Below are 15276 nucleotides of genomic sequence, written 5' to 3'. Positions count from 1 at the left end.
AAACAAAATATTCTTTTAAAATCATTTGTTATTTCCTTCTTAATTGGACTTATTTATGTTGCATTTTCAGTAATGTTTTTATTTTAAAGAATATTTAATCCATATATTTTCCAAAAAAATATATAATGTATTGTATTTTATTGACAGTTTCATCTGGTTAAAATGCTATTGGACACCTAATATGTTCACTACTCTATAATTAAGGTTAAAATTTTGTCATGGTTATTTTTATTAAAAGTCACAGACAAGTCACGGGCAATAAAAATTCATGGAAGCTGTGACCTGTCTGTGACTGTTGCTGCTGTGGCTCCATGGTTTCCCCCACCACCATGGTCACTGGGAGCTGTGGGTTTCCCCCTCTGCCCGCAGCAGCTGGAAGCTGCAGGGTGACCATATTTCCCAAAGAGCAAACGGGACACCTCCAGCCGCTTGCCAGAGGCATCCCCTCCTGTCCCCCGTCCCCCCCCCACACACACACGAGGCTGTTGCCCATCGCTGTAACCTTGCAGAGGGCTCTCTCTCGCTGCTGTCGCTGGAACTCTGCAAGGGCCCTGCTGGCTGCCAGAGTCCTGTAGCCCCTGGCGATGAAGCAGAGAATGTCACAAAGGTCTCTGGAAGTCACGGATTCTGTGACTTCCATGACCTCCATGACATTAACGTAGCCTTACCTATAATACCTCAACTAAATGAAAGCATTGGTGTCCTCAGGGTTAACGATTGCATATTACGAGTAAATGAAGTGGATGTTCGTGATGTGACACACAGCAAAGCAGTTGAAGCATTAAAGGAGGCAGGATCCATTGTGCGGTTGTATGTCAAAAGAAGAAAACCAGTCACAGAAAAAATAATGGAGATAAAACTTGTGAAAGGGCCAAAAGGTATGTGGCAAGTATAAAGTTTCTGTTATGCAAAAAAGGATAAAGTTGCCAGTAGGTTGCAGGCCATTATTTCTCGGTGAGTACACAAAAATTATATTAGTCCACATTACTAATGGAACATTTGAGGATTGGCAACATCGGAATAATGCACATGAAGACAGATACATTTTAAGTGCAGTAGTAAAGCTTTTAATAGTTCTGGCAAACACCTGCCCTCATCCATATAGCATGCATAATAATTTTCTTTTAAATGCAAACAATTTGTGCCCAGTTAAATCACTTCCTTGATAATATAGTCATTTTTAAGAGGAATATATCGGTCTTAGCACTGGAATAAACTTTTCATGTGAAATCTCTGGATATTTCTTCAAAGGTGAAAAAACTACATAGAGAAACCATTCTGCTTGTTTCCATACTTACAGATGATGCAACATTACAAAACTATTCTTTGAAGTGGTAGGATTGGATAATCATTACAATTACTGTAGTTGAGCTGTGTGGTTGCAATTGAGTGATTCACCTACCTTTCTCTGTAAATGTTGCTTCTCCGACAAAAATTAAATCTCTTTTTTGGGAGGAATTCTGATCATTTTACTGTGTTTTAAAAAATATTAGTTACTGCTCTAACAGCTGTACTATACCTGCTCAATAACCCGTGTCATGTTAAATTATAATTATTTCTATAGCACCATAGTTGCATGGAGTACAATTATATTGTGATTGACATCAAATTGATATTAAAAGTTTAAAAGGTCTCTGGAAAAATGACTTTATTTTCAAGCAGGACTTGGGTTCAGCATAGCTGGTGGTGTTGGAAATCAGCATATTCCTGGTGACAACAGTATCTATGTAACTAAAATTATTGAAGGAGGTGCAGCACATAAAGATGGCAAACTTCAGATTGGAGACAAACTTCTAGCTGTAAGTAAAGGTGTACTTTCCCTTCTGCGCATACTACTTCTTGGTACATACAAAATGATGCCATAATTCAGCTAAGTATTAAGGGAGCTGTCCATAGGCCTTGCAAGACAGATGCGTCATACATACTGTTTCTAGTACAAATTCTAATAAATGTAAATATTAAAATAAATTCTCCATCTTCAGTCTCTCTCATTTCAGATAATCTCTGAGGTCTCAAACTGGGTTAAATGTTCTGTTGAAAAATCAGAACTGTGTCCTATAGCAATCAACATGCTTCATTTCCAGATTTTGCCATTAAGTCTCTAGAGGCACGAGGCAATTCTAACATTTAAAATAGCCTTTGGTAACACTACCATCTACTGCCCTAAAAATCCCTGAAGGGTAAGGAACCCACTTACTTATTTTCTGCATACCAGTCACTAAGAATGGCTGGTTTGGAATTAGATGCATCATCTTATATTAGTTTACAAAATGCACTGCCATTCATTAGTGGTTTGTTTAGAGTTGTTGTTTTTTTTCTTTTTTCTTTTCTCAAAGCAAACACTTCAAAGCTGTCTTCAGTGTGTAAGAAAGAAAATAATTTTCAACTGCCCCAGATGTCACCAGTAATCCTACTGTGTTCAGAGAATGCTCTAGTGATCTCAGCATGAGACTAGGAGACAGGTTCTAATTCCAGCTCTCATGGCCAGACCTACTCACACTGAATAGCATCTTACTCTGCAAAAGCAATACAATTATTCATAGAATAAAGTAGGTCTGTCAACTAATCACAGTTAACTCGAGCAATTAACTCAAAACAAATTGACTCAATTTAAAAAGTTAATGGTGATTAATTGCAGTTTTAATCACACTGTTAAACAATAATAGAATACCAATTTAAATGTATTATAAATATTTTTGGAGGTTTTTCTACATTTTCAAATATATTGATTTCAGTTACAACACAATACAAAGTGTACAATGCTCATTTAATGTTATTGTTAGAGTTGTCAAGCGATTAAAAAAATGAATCACTATTAATGGCACGATTAAAAACAATTGTGATTAATTGAGTGATTAATTGCGCTGTTAAACAGTACTAGAATACCATTTATTTAAATATTTTGGATGTTTTCTACATTTTCAAAAATACTGATTTCTGTTACAACACAGAATACAAAGTGTACGGGGCTCACTTTATATTTATTTTTATTACAAATATTTGCGCTGTAAAAAAGCAAAATAAATAGTATTTTTCAGTTCACCTAATACAAATACTGTAGGGCTATTTCTTTATCGTGAAAGTTGAACTTACAAATGTAGAATTATGTACAAAAAATAACTGCACTCAAAAATAAAACAATGTAAAACTTTAAAGCCTACAAGTCCACTGAGTCCAACTTCTTGTTCAGCCAATCGCTCAGACAAACAAGTTTGTTTACATTTGCAGAAGATAATGCTGCCTGCTTCTTATTTACAATGCACCTGAAAGTGAGAACAGGCGTTCGCATGGCACTCTTGTAGCTGTCATTTGAAGGTATTTACATACCAGATATGCTAAACATTCATATGTCCTTTCATGTTCGACCACCGTTCCAGAGGACGTATCCATGCTGATGACAGGTTCTGATTGATAATGATCCAAAGCAGTGCAGACCGACGCATGTTCATTTTCATCATCTGAGTCAGATGCCACCAGCAGAAGGTTGATTTTCTTTTTTTGGCGGTTTGGGTTCTGTAGTTTCCGCTTCGGAGTGTTGCTCTTTTAAGACTTCTGAAAGCAAGCTCCATACCTCGTCCCTCTCAGATTTTGGAAGGCACTTCAGATTCTTAAACCTTGGGTTGACTGCTGCAGTTTCTAAAGATAGCTTACACATTGCTACCTTCTTTGTGTTTTGTAAAATCTGTAGTGAGTGTTCTTAAAATGAACAACATGCTGGGTCAACATCCGAGACTGCTATAACATGAATATATGGCAGAATGAGGGTAAAACAGAGCAGGAGACATTCAGTTGTCCCCCAAGGAGTTCAGTCACATATTTAATTAATGCATTTTTAACAAGCTTCATCAGCATGGATGGATAAATGTCAATTGGTATTCTATTATTGTTTAAAAGTGCAATTAAAACTGCAATTAATCACGATTAAGTTTTTTGAGTTTTTGATTAATCGACAGCCCTAATGATTTTTTATTACAAATATTTGCACTGTGAATAAGATAAACAAAAGAACTAATGTTTTTCAGTTCACTTTATACAGGTACTGTAGTGCAATCTCTTTATCATGAAAGTGAAATTTACAAATGTAGATTTTTTTTTGTTTTGTTACATAACTGGACTCAAAAACAAAACAATGCAAGACTCTAGAGCCTACAAATCCACTTAATCCTACTTACTTCTTTTTCAGTCAATCGCTAAGACAAACAAGTATGGGGAGGGATAGCTCAGTGGTTTGAGCATTAGCCTGCTAAACCCAGGGTTGTGAGTTCAATCCTTGGGGGCGCCATTTAGGGATCTGGGGCAAAAATATGTCTGGGGATTGGTCCCTCTTTGAGCAGGGGGTTGGACTAGATGACCTCCTGAGTCCCTTCCAACCCTAGTATTCTATGAAGTTTATTTACATTTATGGGAGATAATGCTGCCTGCTTCTTATGTACAGTCACCTGAAAGTGAGAGCAGACATTTGCATGGCACTTCTGTAGTTGGTATTGCAAGGTATTTACATGCCAGATATGCTAAACTCTGTGAACGCTATATACTTTGTATTCTGGGTTGTAATTGAAATCAGTATATTTGAAAATGTAGAAAACATCCAAAAATAAGTTAAATAAATGGTATTCTCTTGTTATTAAACGATGTGATTAAAACTCTGATTAATGTGATTAATTTTTTTAATAATTTGACAGTCCTAGAATAAAGTGATCCTTGCTCTAAGAGTAAGAATCTGACCCTTAGTTTTTATGCTGGGTCCCCATCAGTAAAACAGAGGAATTATAAGCTTACTTTAAAGGGTTTTTCGTGGGTTAGTTAATGTTAGTAAAATGATTTGAAGGCGAAAATCACTCGTTTTGCTTTTATTTATATTTATCAATTATATTGAGCTTTCATCTGCAAATCACTTTGTAAACATTTATTATTTGGGGTGTCGATGGGGGTATCTGTGAATTAGGGGGATGGTCTGGCAGCGGAGAGAGAACGAGTTTCCACAGTGGGATTGCTGTTGTGTGAACTTCTTCTGTGCTCTAGATTCCCCCTTATTGGAGGTTCCCAGGTTTTCCTAGCAGCACGCTTCTATTGCAGTGCAAGTGCATGGGGCAGGGAAGAAATCCAAAAACAATGAGGCAGCATAGTGCATCCATGCTGATGGCTGTGTTTCAACAGTTCGTGGAGGATTTATGGAGTTCAGGGGATCCAAACTCCTACTCTGCAGAGCTATTCTCTCTCCTCATTTGAGTGCAACCTCAGAGTTTCATGTCCAGGTCTCTGTGATTTGAGGTTATGGCATACATTTCATTTGAGTATCAAATGTGATGTGTTATGCGCACTGAATAAACATTTTAAGTATAAATATTTTAATGTAGTGCCCCAACCAGGATCAGGACCCCATTATACTTGGCTTTGTACAGAGACGGAATAAGAGAGAGCCCCAGCCCCAAAGATCTTATAGTTTAATTAAGACATAACAAGTAGGTATAAAAAGTAATGAAGGAGCAGAGGAGAGAGAATAAGGATACCAATGATAATTTCTTATAAGAGACTACATTAATAGAAAAATTATCTTACCTGTAGTATATTTGAATGGACTTGAAGGGAGTCAGGTAACCTGTACGGTATAAATCGTATCTAACCTGTCTGGTGAATTAAAGTTTCATAGGGAAACTCTTTACACCTGCAACTTGTGTTATGGTTTTTTTGTTAAAGAAAATGTAGCACTCTTACTGAATCATCATCACCTTGTGAAAGAGTTAAGTTTGGAGGCTAGAAAAATGGAAGCTGGCCCTTTATGGCACACTTTTTACTGCATGAATTGTAAAAGTAAACTTTAGTGAGGAAGAGAGCCTGTTACATAAAAGTTTATGGAGTAACTTCTAGTAAAGGTGTTGGAGTATGAATATGTAATTCTTCCCCTTTCAGAGCAGAATGTGTGGATGGTAAAAATCTCATCGTTATGTCACCCCGATTAGTAATGAGTGACTTGTACAGGAACTTAATGTTCACTCATTTTATTTAATAAGTAATTAGTGATATTTGCCAAGTTACTGGTATAGATAGATTTTCCCCCCCCCCCCATGTTCTATTTTTTCACCTGGTCATGCACTGGAAATGTTGGCACCATTACTTTGTATAAATAATCGCACTTTTAGGAACTTGTGCATTATAACTTTTGGACTGCCTTACATTTTTTGGCTCTCTGCATGTGGCTCTGCTCAACTGTGTGAAAATCTGAGTGGTTCCTGATTTTCAAATTATTTAAAATTGTCAGGATAGTTAAACACTAACAGAAGAAATTCTTAAGAGGTAGAAAAAATTTAAGTAGGATCATTTTTTTGTAAATATCCATTTTATATTTCTATAAATATAATGGAACAGCTGTTCTTCCAGAGGAGCCAAGAATGCTTTTGGGTACTGAATATTTGTACCCTTTAAAAAAAAAAAATCCCTTCTGATTTTTGTGTCACTGTAAGAAAAAAAAATCTACATTTGTAGATTGCACTTTCACGATAAGGATATTGCACTACAGTACTTGTATGAAGTGAATTGAAAAATACTATTTTAGTTTATCTTTTTTACAGTGCAACTATTTGTAATAAAAAATAATAATATAAAGTATTGTATTGGCAAACTTGGTGTACAGATGCAAAGACTGGTATTTCAAGATATCAGATCCACAAAAATGCCAATTACTTGGAAGCAATTTCTTAAAAGCCTTCTAGTAATGTCAACTGCGTGATACATGTGCATACTGATGGCATGAATGGAACTAGCCTATGTCATAATTGCAAGAATCTTTTCTTGGAGTTTTGCTATTATTTCAAGATTAATTGCAACCCTTATTTCAGAGGGTTAATGTTTACAGAGTTATAATTTATATGTAGAGTATAAAAATGTTGGGAGGGTTATCAGTGGGAAACCAGATCTAGGAGTCTGGTATTCCTGGTAATAATCCTTCACCCAAAAAAGGGAGTATAATTTGAACATGTTGGCAAAAATGTACAAAAGGCTCAGTATGTTTATATTAATAGAGATTTCAGAAATTGTAAAGCTTTTCTGATTTTATGAAATTCTTACCGTTAAGTCTAGCTTTTAGATAAATGATTTGGTTCAGCAGTATTTCAGCCACTAAAGGAAATTTGCATAATCAAAGAGTAAGAAAATATTTTAATATAATCCAGTGTAGGATTTTTATGTGGGTTGGAGGAGAAATGGTTATTTTACTGGAGATATTCAAAATAAATCCACAGTTTAACATATATAGGAATACTCCCAAAATCAGTTTTTTGATGTCAGCCAAAAGACTTGTAAAACATGTAATCTACTGTGTTGACATACTCTGCTTATGAATAAAAGTAATGAAGCTGATTTTAGTATCTAATCTGAGGAACAATTTCCAAATCAGGCAGAATATAGCTTTTCAACTCTCTCAATATTATACTACTCAATTATAGATGCATTATAAAATTACAATATCTATTCACTAAGAATAGTATGAGTTAAAATAGCTGTCTTCAAAAACTGTAACATCAATATAAGGTGGTTTGATCCTAGGGAATTGATTTGCATAGTATGAAAACATTAAATAGACAAAAAATGTACTATGGTGCTTTAAAACTGTTAAGTGCTTTATAAATAATAGTATTCAAAAGGTACAGTATACATTTTTAATATGATGTATAAGTAAACTAAAGAATTACAGAAGCAGCAGAAAAAGTCTCTGCTTTTTGTTTTACTCCTGGTGTTCTGTTGTGTTAATTTCGATGGAATATATGGATCCAGAGAGTCAATAGTGTTAACATGACCCTGTCATTGTACAACATTAACAGTTTTAAACAAAGTTTGGGATTCAGGTAGAGATACCTTGGCCTGCTTAGTACCATGGCAAACACCATTAAAAATTCTTCAAATCTTTTATTAAAGATAAAGAAAAACAAGTAAAAACAGTTATAGCATTGGAAATGTAAAGTATTAAGTAAGGCTTTCATTTTAACACTATCCCTTGTTCCCTTTCCCTTTAGCTTTAAAGAGTTTTTAGAAGTAAAAAACTCTGCTTGACAGTCTTTTAGATAGTATTAAAATTGTGATAACTCTCCTGTTTTGGTGGAAAGGAGAAAAAATTAGTTGAGATGGCCTGCCTGAAGCTGCTGTTGCTGCTGCTAGTCTGATCCCAATTAACTACAAAGTAAACACACAAGACAGGAGAGAGCGGAACAACAAAGATAGAAAATGTAGGTTCTGTCTCTTATGTTGATTCTCACTTGCAGTTTCATTATTCAACAAATACAAGCACGGAGCACACAGTCTTATCATCCATTCCAAAACCTGGCAGACTTCTACCAGCATCAAGCTGCTGTGGGCATTGCTTTTAGCTGGCTCTTTGGTCACAGACTTACAGCAATGTTGCAAAATATACAGTCCTGGCCAGCTAAGCCGGACTGTGGTTAAACAGAAGTCAAATAGGAAAGAAAAGAAATAAGGAGGGGTGGGAAGGTGCAGGTGGCATGTCATCTGGGCACCTTTGTCTGGCCCAGGATGTTTCTCAGGATTAGGATAATGAGGGCCCAGCGATGTAACAGTGGATTCTGAGGTCCCAGGAGACGGTGGGAGTGGCATCCAAGACGTTAAAGCTTGTTCCTTTCCTATTCTTCCACTGTTGGTAAGTGGTGGTTCTCAAACAGTTTACAGGCAGTTGCATCCCTTAAAAAAAAAGTTTTTTCTTTTAAGGACCCAAAAAGGGAGTGGTGGGTGAAATATTTTGTTCGCCTGTTAGTCCCCACTTCTCTTGTTTACCAGGTATGATCTTAACACAGTCCTTGAGTGATATCCATAGGTCTTCCTGTTTGGATTAATTCAGTCCTTCTGTCTGCCTTTTGCACCTTTTCCCATCAACATGTATTGTTGTAGGTTATTGTGGGATTTTATGAATTTTCGCTCACTTCTTACAATTGAGCTCACAGTTAAATTAAATTTAAAGACCCATTATTACAACAGTTCTCCCTATTATAGTATGGGCTCTTCTAGATGACATAAATCTAAAGTTGCTGTTTTAAGGCTCAGCTCTCAAAAATATTTTTGCTACTGCCTGCATTATCTGGGCTCTGCAGGCACAGACAAAATTTTAAATTGGCCTTCAGCATTTGCAAGAAACTATATTGGATATTTTGCACTGCCTATCACTTCCAAAATGGAGTGAGATGCCGATTCAACCCAGTACAAGTTCTGTTTGTCCATCCCCTGACATTAGTTGTGGAAAGCCATACGTACCAGACCTTTTCCATTTCCCCCTCCAATTCCAGTTGGGTGGGGGAGAGGAGAGAAAAAGGTCTTTGCCAAGTTTCTCAAAAATGAGTCCTTAAAGTTAAACTATGTCCATATTTAGGTACATTCTTCAGCTCCCAGGAAAGTCAGTGGAAGCTACTGAGTATATCAGTATTTTTGAAAATCAGGCCATTTATGGTGGTGCTTAAATATGGATTAAGGAGTCTAATTTTGTTTTTGAAAACCTTGCCCCTTGTGTTTATGTATCATGGTGACTGATGTCTGGAGTAGATGGCCAGGATAGAGCAGTGTAAAACCACAAAGGCCTGAAAATGGTTAATTAAAAATGTCTTTCAACTAAAGCATAGCATAATATTTTTTAAAGGTTTACATTTATTAAGTATATTTTTAAAAGGTTATTGTGCTGTTGCTACACAGAAGACAGTATGGTCTCCTTCCTCAGTCTATAGTTACACAAAGGAGAGTTCTTCAAGGGATTCCATTCTAGGTGTGCACGTGCCCACATGCACAGTCGTCAGAGATTTTTGCCTTAGCGATATCCGTAGGGTCAGCTGTAGCACCCCCTTGAGTGCCACGCTCATGCGTTGGTATGTTAGGTGCTGCCAACCCAATGCCATCTTAGTTCCTTCTTACCGCCCATGACAATTGGTTGGAGTGCCTTGTCTTGCATCACAAGAGCATTAGCGATTCTTACAGTCCATTTTTCTGTCTGCTTTGTTGTTAGTTGATAGGCACTTAGCTAAACCTTTAAGTGTTAGAGTAATAGTTTAGGAGTTAAACTCCCAGCTGGGACTTCGCCTCGAAGCAGTGCATGCCCTGTTCCCCAGGCTTTAAGCCATTTTCATCGTGCAGCCCTCCGATGCCCATTAGTGACCCCCACAAAAGCTGTTTAAAGTGTTTGGGGGAGTCCCACAGAAAGGATAAGTGCAGGATCTTCAAAAACTTAAGCCCTCGAACTCAGAAGGAGCGGGTTATCCACTTGAGGGCCCTCCTCGTGGAGGCTGAGTTTTGTCTTACTCTGGAGCCCTTTCGATCTGACTCCACGCCCGGCACCTCAGCATCGGCGCGTAGTGCGCCACAGGCACCAGAATCCACCCAGGACTGTTCCCCCTTCCTGGTGCCTAAGAAACACTTAAAGTTGACAAGCCCACTGGCACCGCAGAAGAAGGGAGCTTCGGGCAAAGGACCTGTGTCAGGCCACATGCCCACCCCAAAGCTGCTCGGGGGTACTGCTGCCGTCAGACCCCCTAGCCTAGCCAGGCACCCACCTCTAACTCCTGGGAGTCCAGTCCCTTAGTAGGGTCATCTGTGCCCAAAACAGGCCTAGCGGCCAAAGAGCAAGTAGGCTGACCAGCACCACAGACGCCAAGCAAGAGAACGGACCCGGCCAAGGCCTCGACATCTATGGGCAAGCCGGTTATGAGACTGCCCCCTAAAGCAGCGGAGCTTTCTCGATCCGCAGGCGTCAGTCCCCATCACCGAGGCCTTGGACTCCGGCACCACAGCCTCAGTCCCATTTAGAAGACACAGGTACCTGACACCAAGGTCTCCCCCTGCATGGCATGGGACACCTGAGTCACGATGCCAATCCCCATACCCATGGGACTGTCGCCGGTATAGGATTGTTCCCAGTTGCGGCACTGGTCTCTGGCTCCCCAGTACCACTCTTTGGGCAGGAACTGGTCCTCGTCCTCTCCTTACCGGTTTGAGGAAGCAGGGCTCTTTTCAGAGCTGACCGATGCATAGCTCCACAGCCTTAAAGACTCCCGTGTCACCCTCTCTTCCTTGAGCCTACACACCCCTCAGCAGGCTAAAAAGCTGTTCCATCCCCTGCTGCCTCCGTCGAGGTCCTGTGGTGTCCCCCGGTCCAGCTCCTAAAGGAAGAAGGACAGAGACAAAGGATTTAAACGGCATCACCTTTCGTCTTCCTGTTCCTCTGCTCAGCCTGGTTCTTCCAGAGGCCAAGGAAGCCAGAAGCAGACGTTTTGAGGATGCGCCGGAGTATGGCAGAATCTTCCCCCCATTGGCATGCTATTATAATATTATCCTCCATGGACGTTTCAAACCTTCTGGAGCATCTGGTGTTGGACCACGTCAAAGAGAAGATACTGTTTGAAATGGATTCTTGGTTTGATCCTTTTGTTCTTCAAGTGTAGCTGAGGACAGAAATTGAAGACAATGAGCTTATATGAGTACGTCTGGAGATATACTGTGACATGCAAAATTTTTATTTCCTCTTTGAGTGCTTGCTCATGTTAATTCCATACTCTGGTATGTGTGTGTGTGCTGCGTGCACAGTTACCAGAGAGTTTTTTCCCTTCATGGGGAAGAGATGGCCCTAGCGCCCTCTGGAGCCCCACACATATGCAGCAGTATAAGAGGCGCCACTGGCCCTGCACCCTCTCAGTTCCTTATCACTCATGATAGTTGCTTCTTGCTCTTGCAAGGCTTCCTTTCTCTAGTGCTTTGGACTTCACAGTTTCTGTATATATTTATAGTTGGTTAGTTCAGTTAGAGTATAGATAGCTATCCCTATTTTGAGGGACGATTCCCCGAGGACTGGGCATGCCCCAGTTGCCGGGTTTCAAGCCGTACTCCACCTGTGGCAAACCTATGCCAGTGAGCAACACACATTCAGCTTATCTGAAGTGCTTTGGGGAAGCTCACATCAAGGACAAGTGCAAAATTTGCAGGCACAAAAAGATACATTCGCCTGAAGGCTTTGCTGATGGAGGCAGCCGTAAGACCAGTTTCAGAGCCCTCCCACTCTGATTCGGTGATGAGTACTTCGGCCTCAGTACTCTTCCTGCCACTGTTCGCCATCCCCAGTGCCCAGGAAGAGGCACAAGAAGTAGCATGCAGAGAGAGGGCACTCTCCGGCACTGAAGAGGAACACATGGGGAGGTGGGATGAGACCCATGCTGGCCCACTCATCCTCCACAGAGCCGTGGTTGGCTCTGGTGACCCTGCCAAGGGCTCCAAGCCCAATTAGGGACCCATATCTAACTCGTGGGAGTGGTGGTGTTCCCTCACGCCTCCGGGACCCCCCAGAGGCTTTCCAGGCCGCTAAGGACATACTGACCCTTTTGATACTGCCAACTCCCCAAATGCCTGTTCCTGCTGAGGTAGGGGACAAAGCAGCATGTAGAGCAGGGGTTCTCAAACTGGGGGTCGGGACCATCAGCTCTGCAGTACCAATCTCTGGCTTCTGAGGTAAGGGCCTGACCCAAAGCCCATGGAAAGGGATCTGGCAAGGTTATTACATGGGGGGTTGCGAGCTGTCAGCCTCCACCCCAAACCCTGCTTCAACTCCAGCATTTATAATGATGTTAAATATATTAAAAAGCTTTTTAAATTTATATGGGGGGGGTGTCACACTCAGAGGCTTGCTATTTGAAAGGGTTCACCAGTACAAAAGTTTGAGAACTACTGATGTAGAGCAGTGAGCTCCTTGGTGGCGCTGGTGGTAATGGTGCCCTCCAGGGACAAGCCCTGCATGGCCCCACCGCATCAGTCTCCGGCCTGGCACCAGTCACTGACTCTCCATCACCAACTGGAGGCAGAACCTGTTATGGCCCTACTATGGTCTCTGGACAGAGTCCTCGTCAGAGTCCGAAGTGGAATACATCGTTCCACAAAAGAAGTACTGACCACCAGTATACACAGTAGATTGGACTCTGGATTTTAGTTTTAGACCACTGTTTCCCAAACTGTGTTCCGTGGAACACGGTGTTCCGCATGATGTGAATAGGTGTTCCGTGAAAGACTCTTGCACTTGATTTTTGTACAACTTTATACGTGCTTTCCAGTTAGAAATTGTTTGTTCAAGTTATTTTAAATTTGTATTTTTGCTTTGTTTTATAAAATAAAATATATTTGAGCATAAATAACACAATTTTTTACTTGAAAACCAGACTACTACAAAATAATATAGGTGTTCCGTAATAGGCTAAAAAGTGTTCCGTGGCCAAAAAAGTTTGGGAAACGCTGTTTTAGACTCTTCAACAGTACAGCCAGTTTTCAATATGAATAGCCTGTCTTCAGTTGACCTTCCAGTGCTGACTGACACTTTAATTCCTTCAGGAATTTGGTGACTCAAATAACTATAATACATTAATTCATAGAAAATGTGAAATTACTATATATAAAAATTCTATGTTCATAAGGAACAAATTAGATACAATCATAATAAAAGCAAATCTGATAGTAATAATATATTTCTTATTATTACCACCATAGCGTATAAGAGCTGTAGTCCTAGAACAGGACCCCATTGTGCTTGGTGCTGTGCAAATACAGAACAAAGACCATTTCTGCTCCAAAGAGCTTACAATCTAAGTAGTAGAGAAGATGGATACAATAAGATGGGGAATACAAGGAAACAGTGAGACAATATTGGTTAGCATGACAGGCAGTGGTATCAACTCAACAGTGTCCTAAGCTTTGTCAGGTTTTTTTTGTAGGCTTCACAGCAAAGGAGAGTTTTTAAGGAGGGATTTGAAGGAGGCTAATTAAGTAGATTCATGGATGTTTATGGGACGCTCTTCATAGTAACACGCATCCATCCGGTATCCAAAAACCCATCCTTTGCTATGCTATGTCCAACATAAATTATATTACCCTTTGGACAGGCACTTGCCATCTCTATTTGTAAATAAAGCATCATACATGAACTATGGTGCTGTAGGACCTAATAGATCTGTGGCATAATAGACCAAAAGTAAGGTTTACTGATCCTGGAATGCTCCAAGAAGTTTAAGAGAAACTTTCTGTGAAACTTTATGAAAGCCTACAGTTTTATGTTAAGGATGAGTTCATTTATTCTTTATCTTTAGGTGAACAGTGTTTGCTTAGAAGAAGTTACACATGAAGAAGCAGTGACTGCCTTAAAAAACACATCTGATTTTGTTTATCTGAAAGTTGCAAAACCCACCAGCATGTTCATGAATGATAGTTATGCCCCTCCAGACATCACAAACTGTAAGTTGAGCTTGTCTTTACTACTTAGCTCTTAATAAACATATCTGTCTTTAAAGTTTTGGTTAACACAAAATATTTAACATATTTTAAACATTTATTTCAAGTTTTAAAATTAAGAATTTTATTGATGGGAAAATCTGAGATTGGTATAAAAATGTTATCAGAAGAATTATAACAATTAAGCAGGAAGGCATCATGAGCTAGCATGTTGAGCATGGGTCTACAGTCAGGAACTCCTGAGTAATAATTCTTGCTCTGCCATTGGTTTGTTTTGCCTAGGGTAGGTGTCTTAATATTTCTGCCTCAATATCAGATTTGTATAATGGGAATCCTGATGGATACTGTATTGTGAGGGTTATTTGATGTTTATAAAGCAATGTGTGTGCGGTGTGGGGTTTGAAATGAGTAAAGGGATAGAATATTGTTTTGGGTGGAATTTAGTGACATTTTAACTTTTCATTTTGCTTGTTTTTCTTTTATCCAAGTTTCACCTGCTCAGATTTCATAGAGGTCTGAACTTTGCATATATTTCCACTCTCTCTCTTTAATGGACAAATTAATGTACAAACATGTAAATAAGCAAAGTTTTTTTTTCAAATTCATTGATGAATATGTGAAATTGAAATTCTCCAATTTTTTCAGAAGTTCATCTGAGTTCTAACATGATTATTATAATTCCCAAACAAAAAACAAAGCAAAACACGTTAAGCTGGAGTTAAGGTAGAGGGGGAACGTCTCAGTAGCTGAAGAGTAAAACATCTTACAAATTGTTGTGACTATCACAAAAAAAAAGATTCCAAACTCAGAAACTAGATTTTTCTTTTAAGCTTATCTTAACTCTGAACATGTGAACCTTCTCTCTCCTGCTTTTCCTCAATGGGGACACAACATCACTGCACACACAATTCCCCTTTGAGAAGAGTGTGAGCTAGAGAATAAACTGTACGTGACAGATGCTTGGCATATCGCTTAATGCTCCATTGGAAAGTTCTCAAAATTTACAGCATTGAGTATGATATAGGAATC

The 15276-nt window shown here is 39.3% G+C and overlaps 1 protein-coding gene across 14 annotated transcripts in view; it reads left to right on the top strand.

Annotated features, from left to right (window-relative positions):
• Positions 1-15276, top strand: part of DLG1 (discs large MAGUK scaffold protein 1) — a 344209-nt gene that overhangs the window by 209518 nt on the left and 119415 nt on the right. For 7 of the 14 annotated variants that reach the window (XM_039489073.1, XM_039489071.1, XM_039489069.1 and 4 more), the window contains 3 exons: positions 709-878; positions 1663-1799; positions 14106-14250. In XM_039489073.1, the coding sequence (XP_039345007.1) occupies positions 709-878; positions 1663-1799; positions 14106-14250 (452 nt within the window). Of the gene's footprint in view, positions 1-708; positions 879-1659; positions 1800-14105; positions 14251-15276 lie in introns of all 14 variants that reach the window. The other 7 variants (XM_039489067.1, XM_039489063.1, XM_039489060.1 and 4 more) reach the window with 1 other exon arrangement.

This window comes from Mauremys reevesii, linkage group 9 (genome assembly GCF_016161935.1).
Source record: "Mauremys reevesii isolate NIE-2019 linkage group 9, ASM1616193v1, whole genome shotgun sequence".
NCBI lineage: Eukaryota > Metazoa > Chordata > Testudines > Geoemydidae > Mauremys > Mauremys reevesii.
This window is presented reverse-complemented; position numbering and strand designations above follow the sequence as displayed.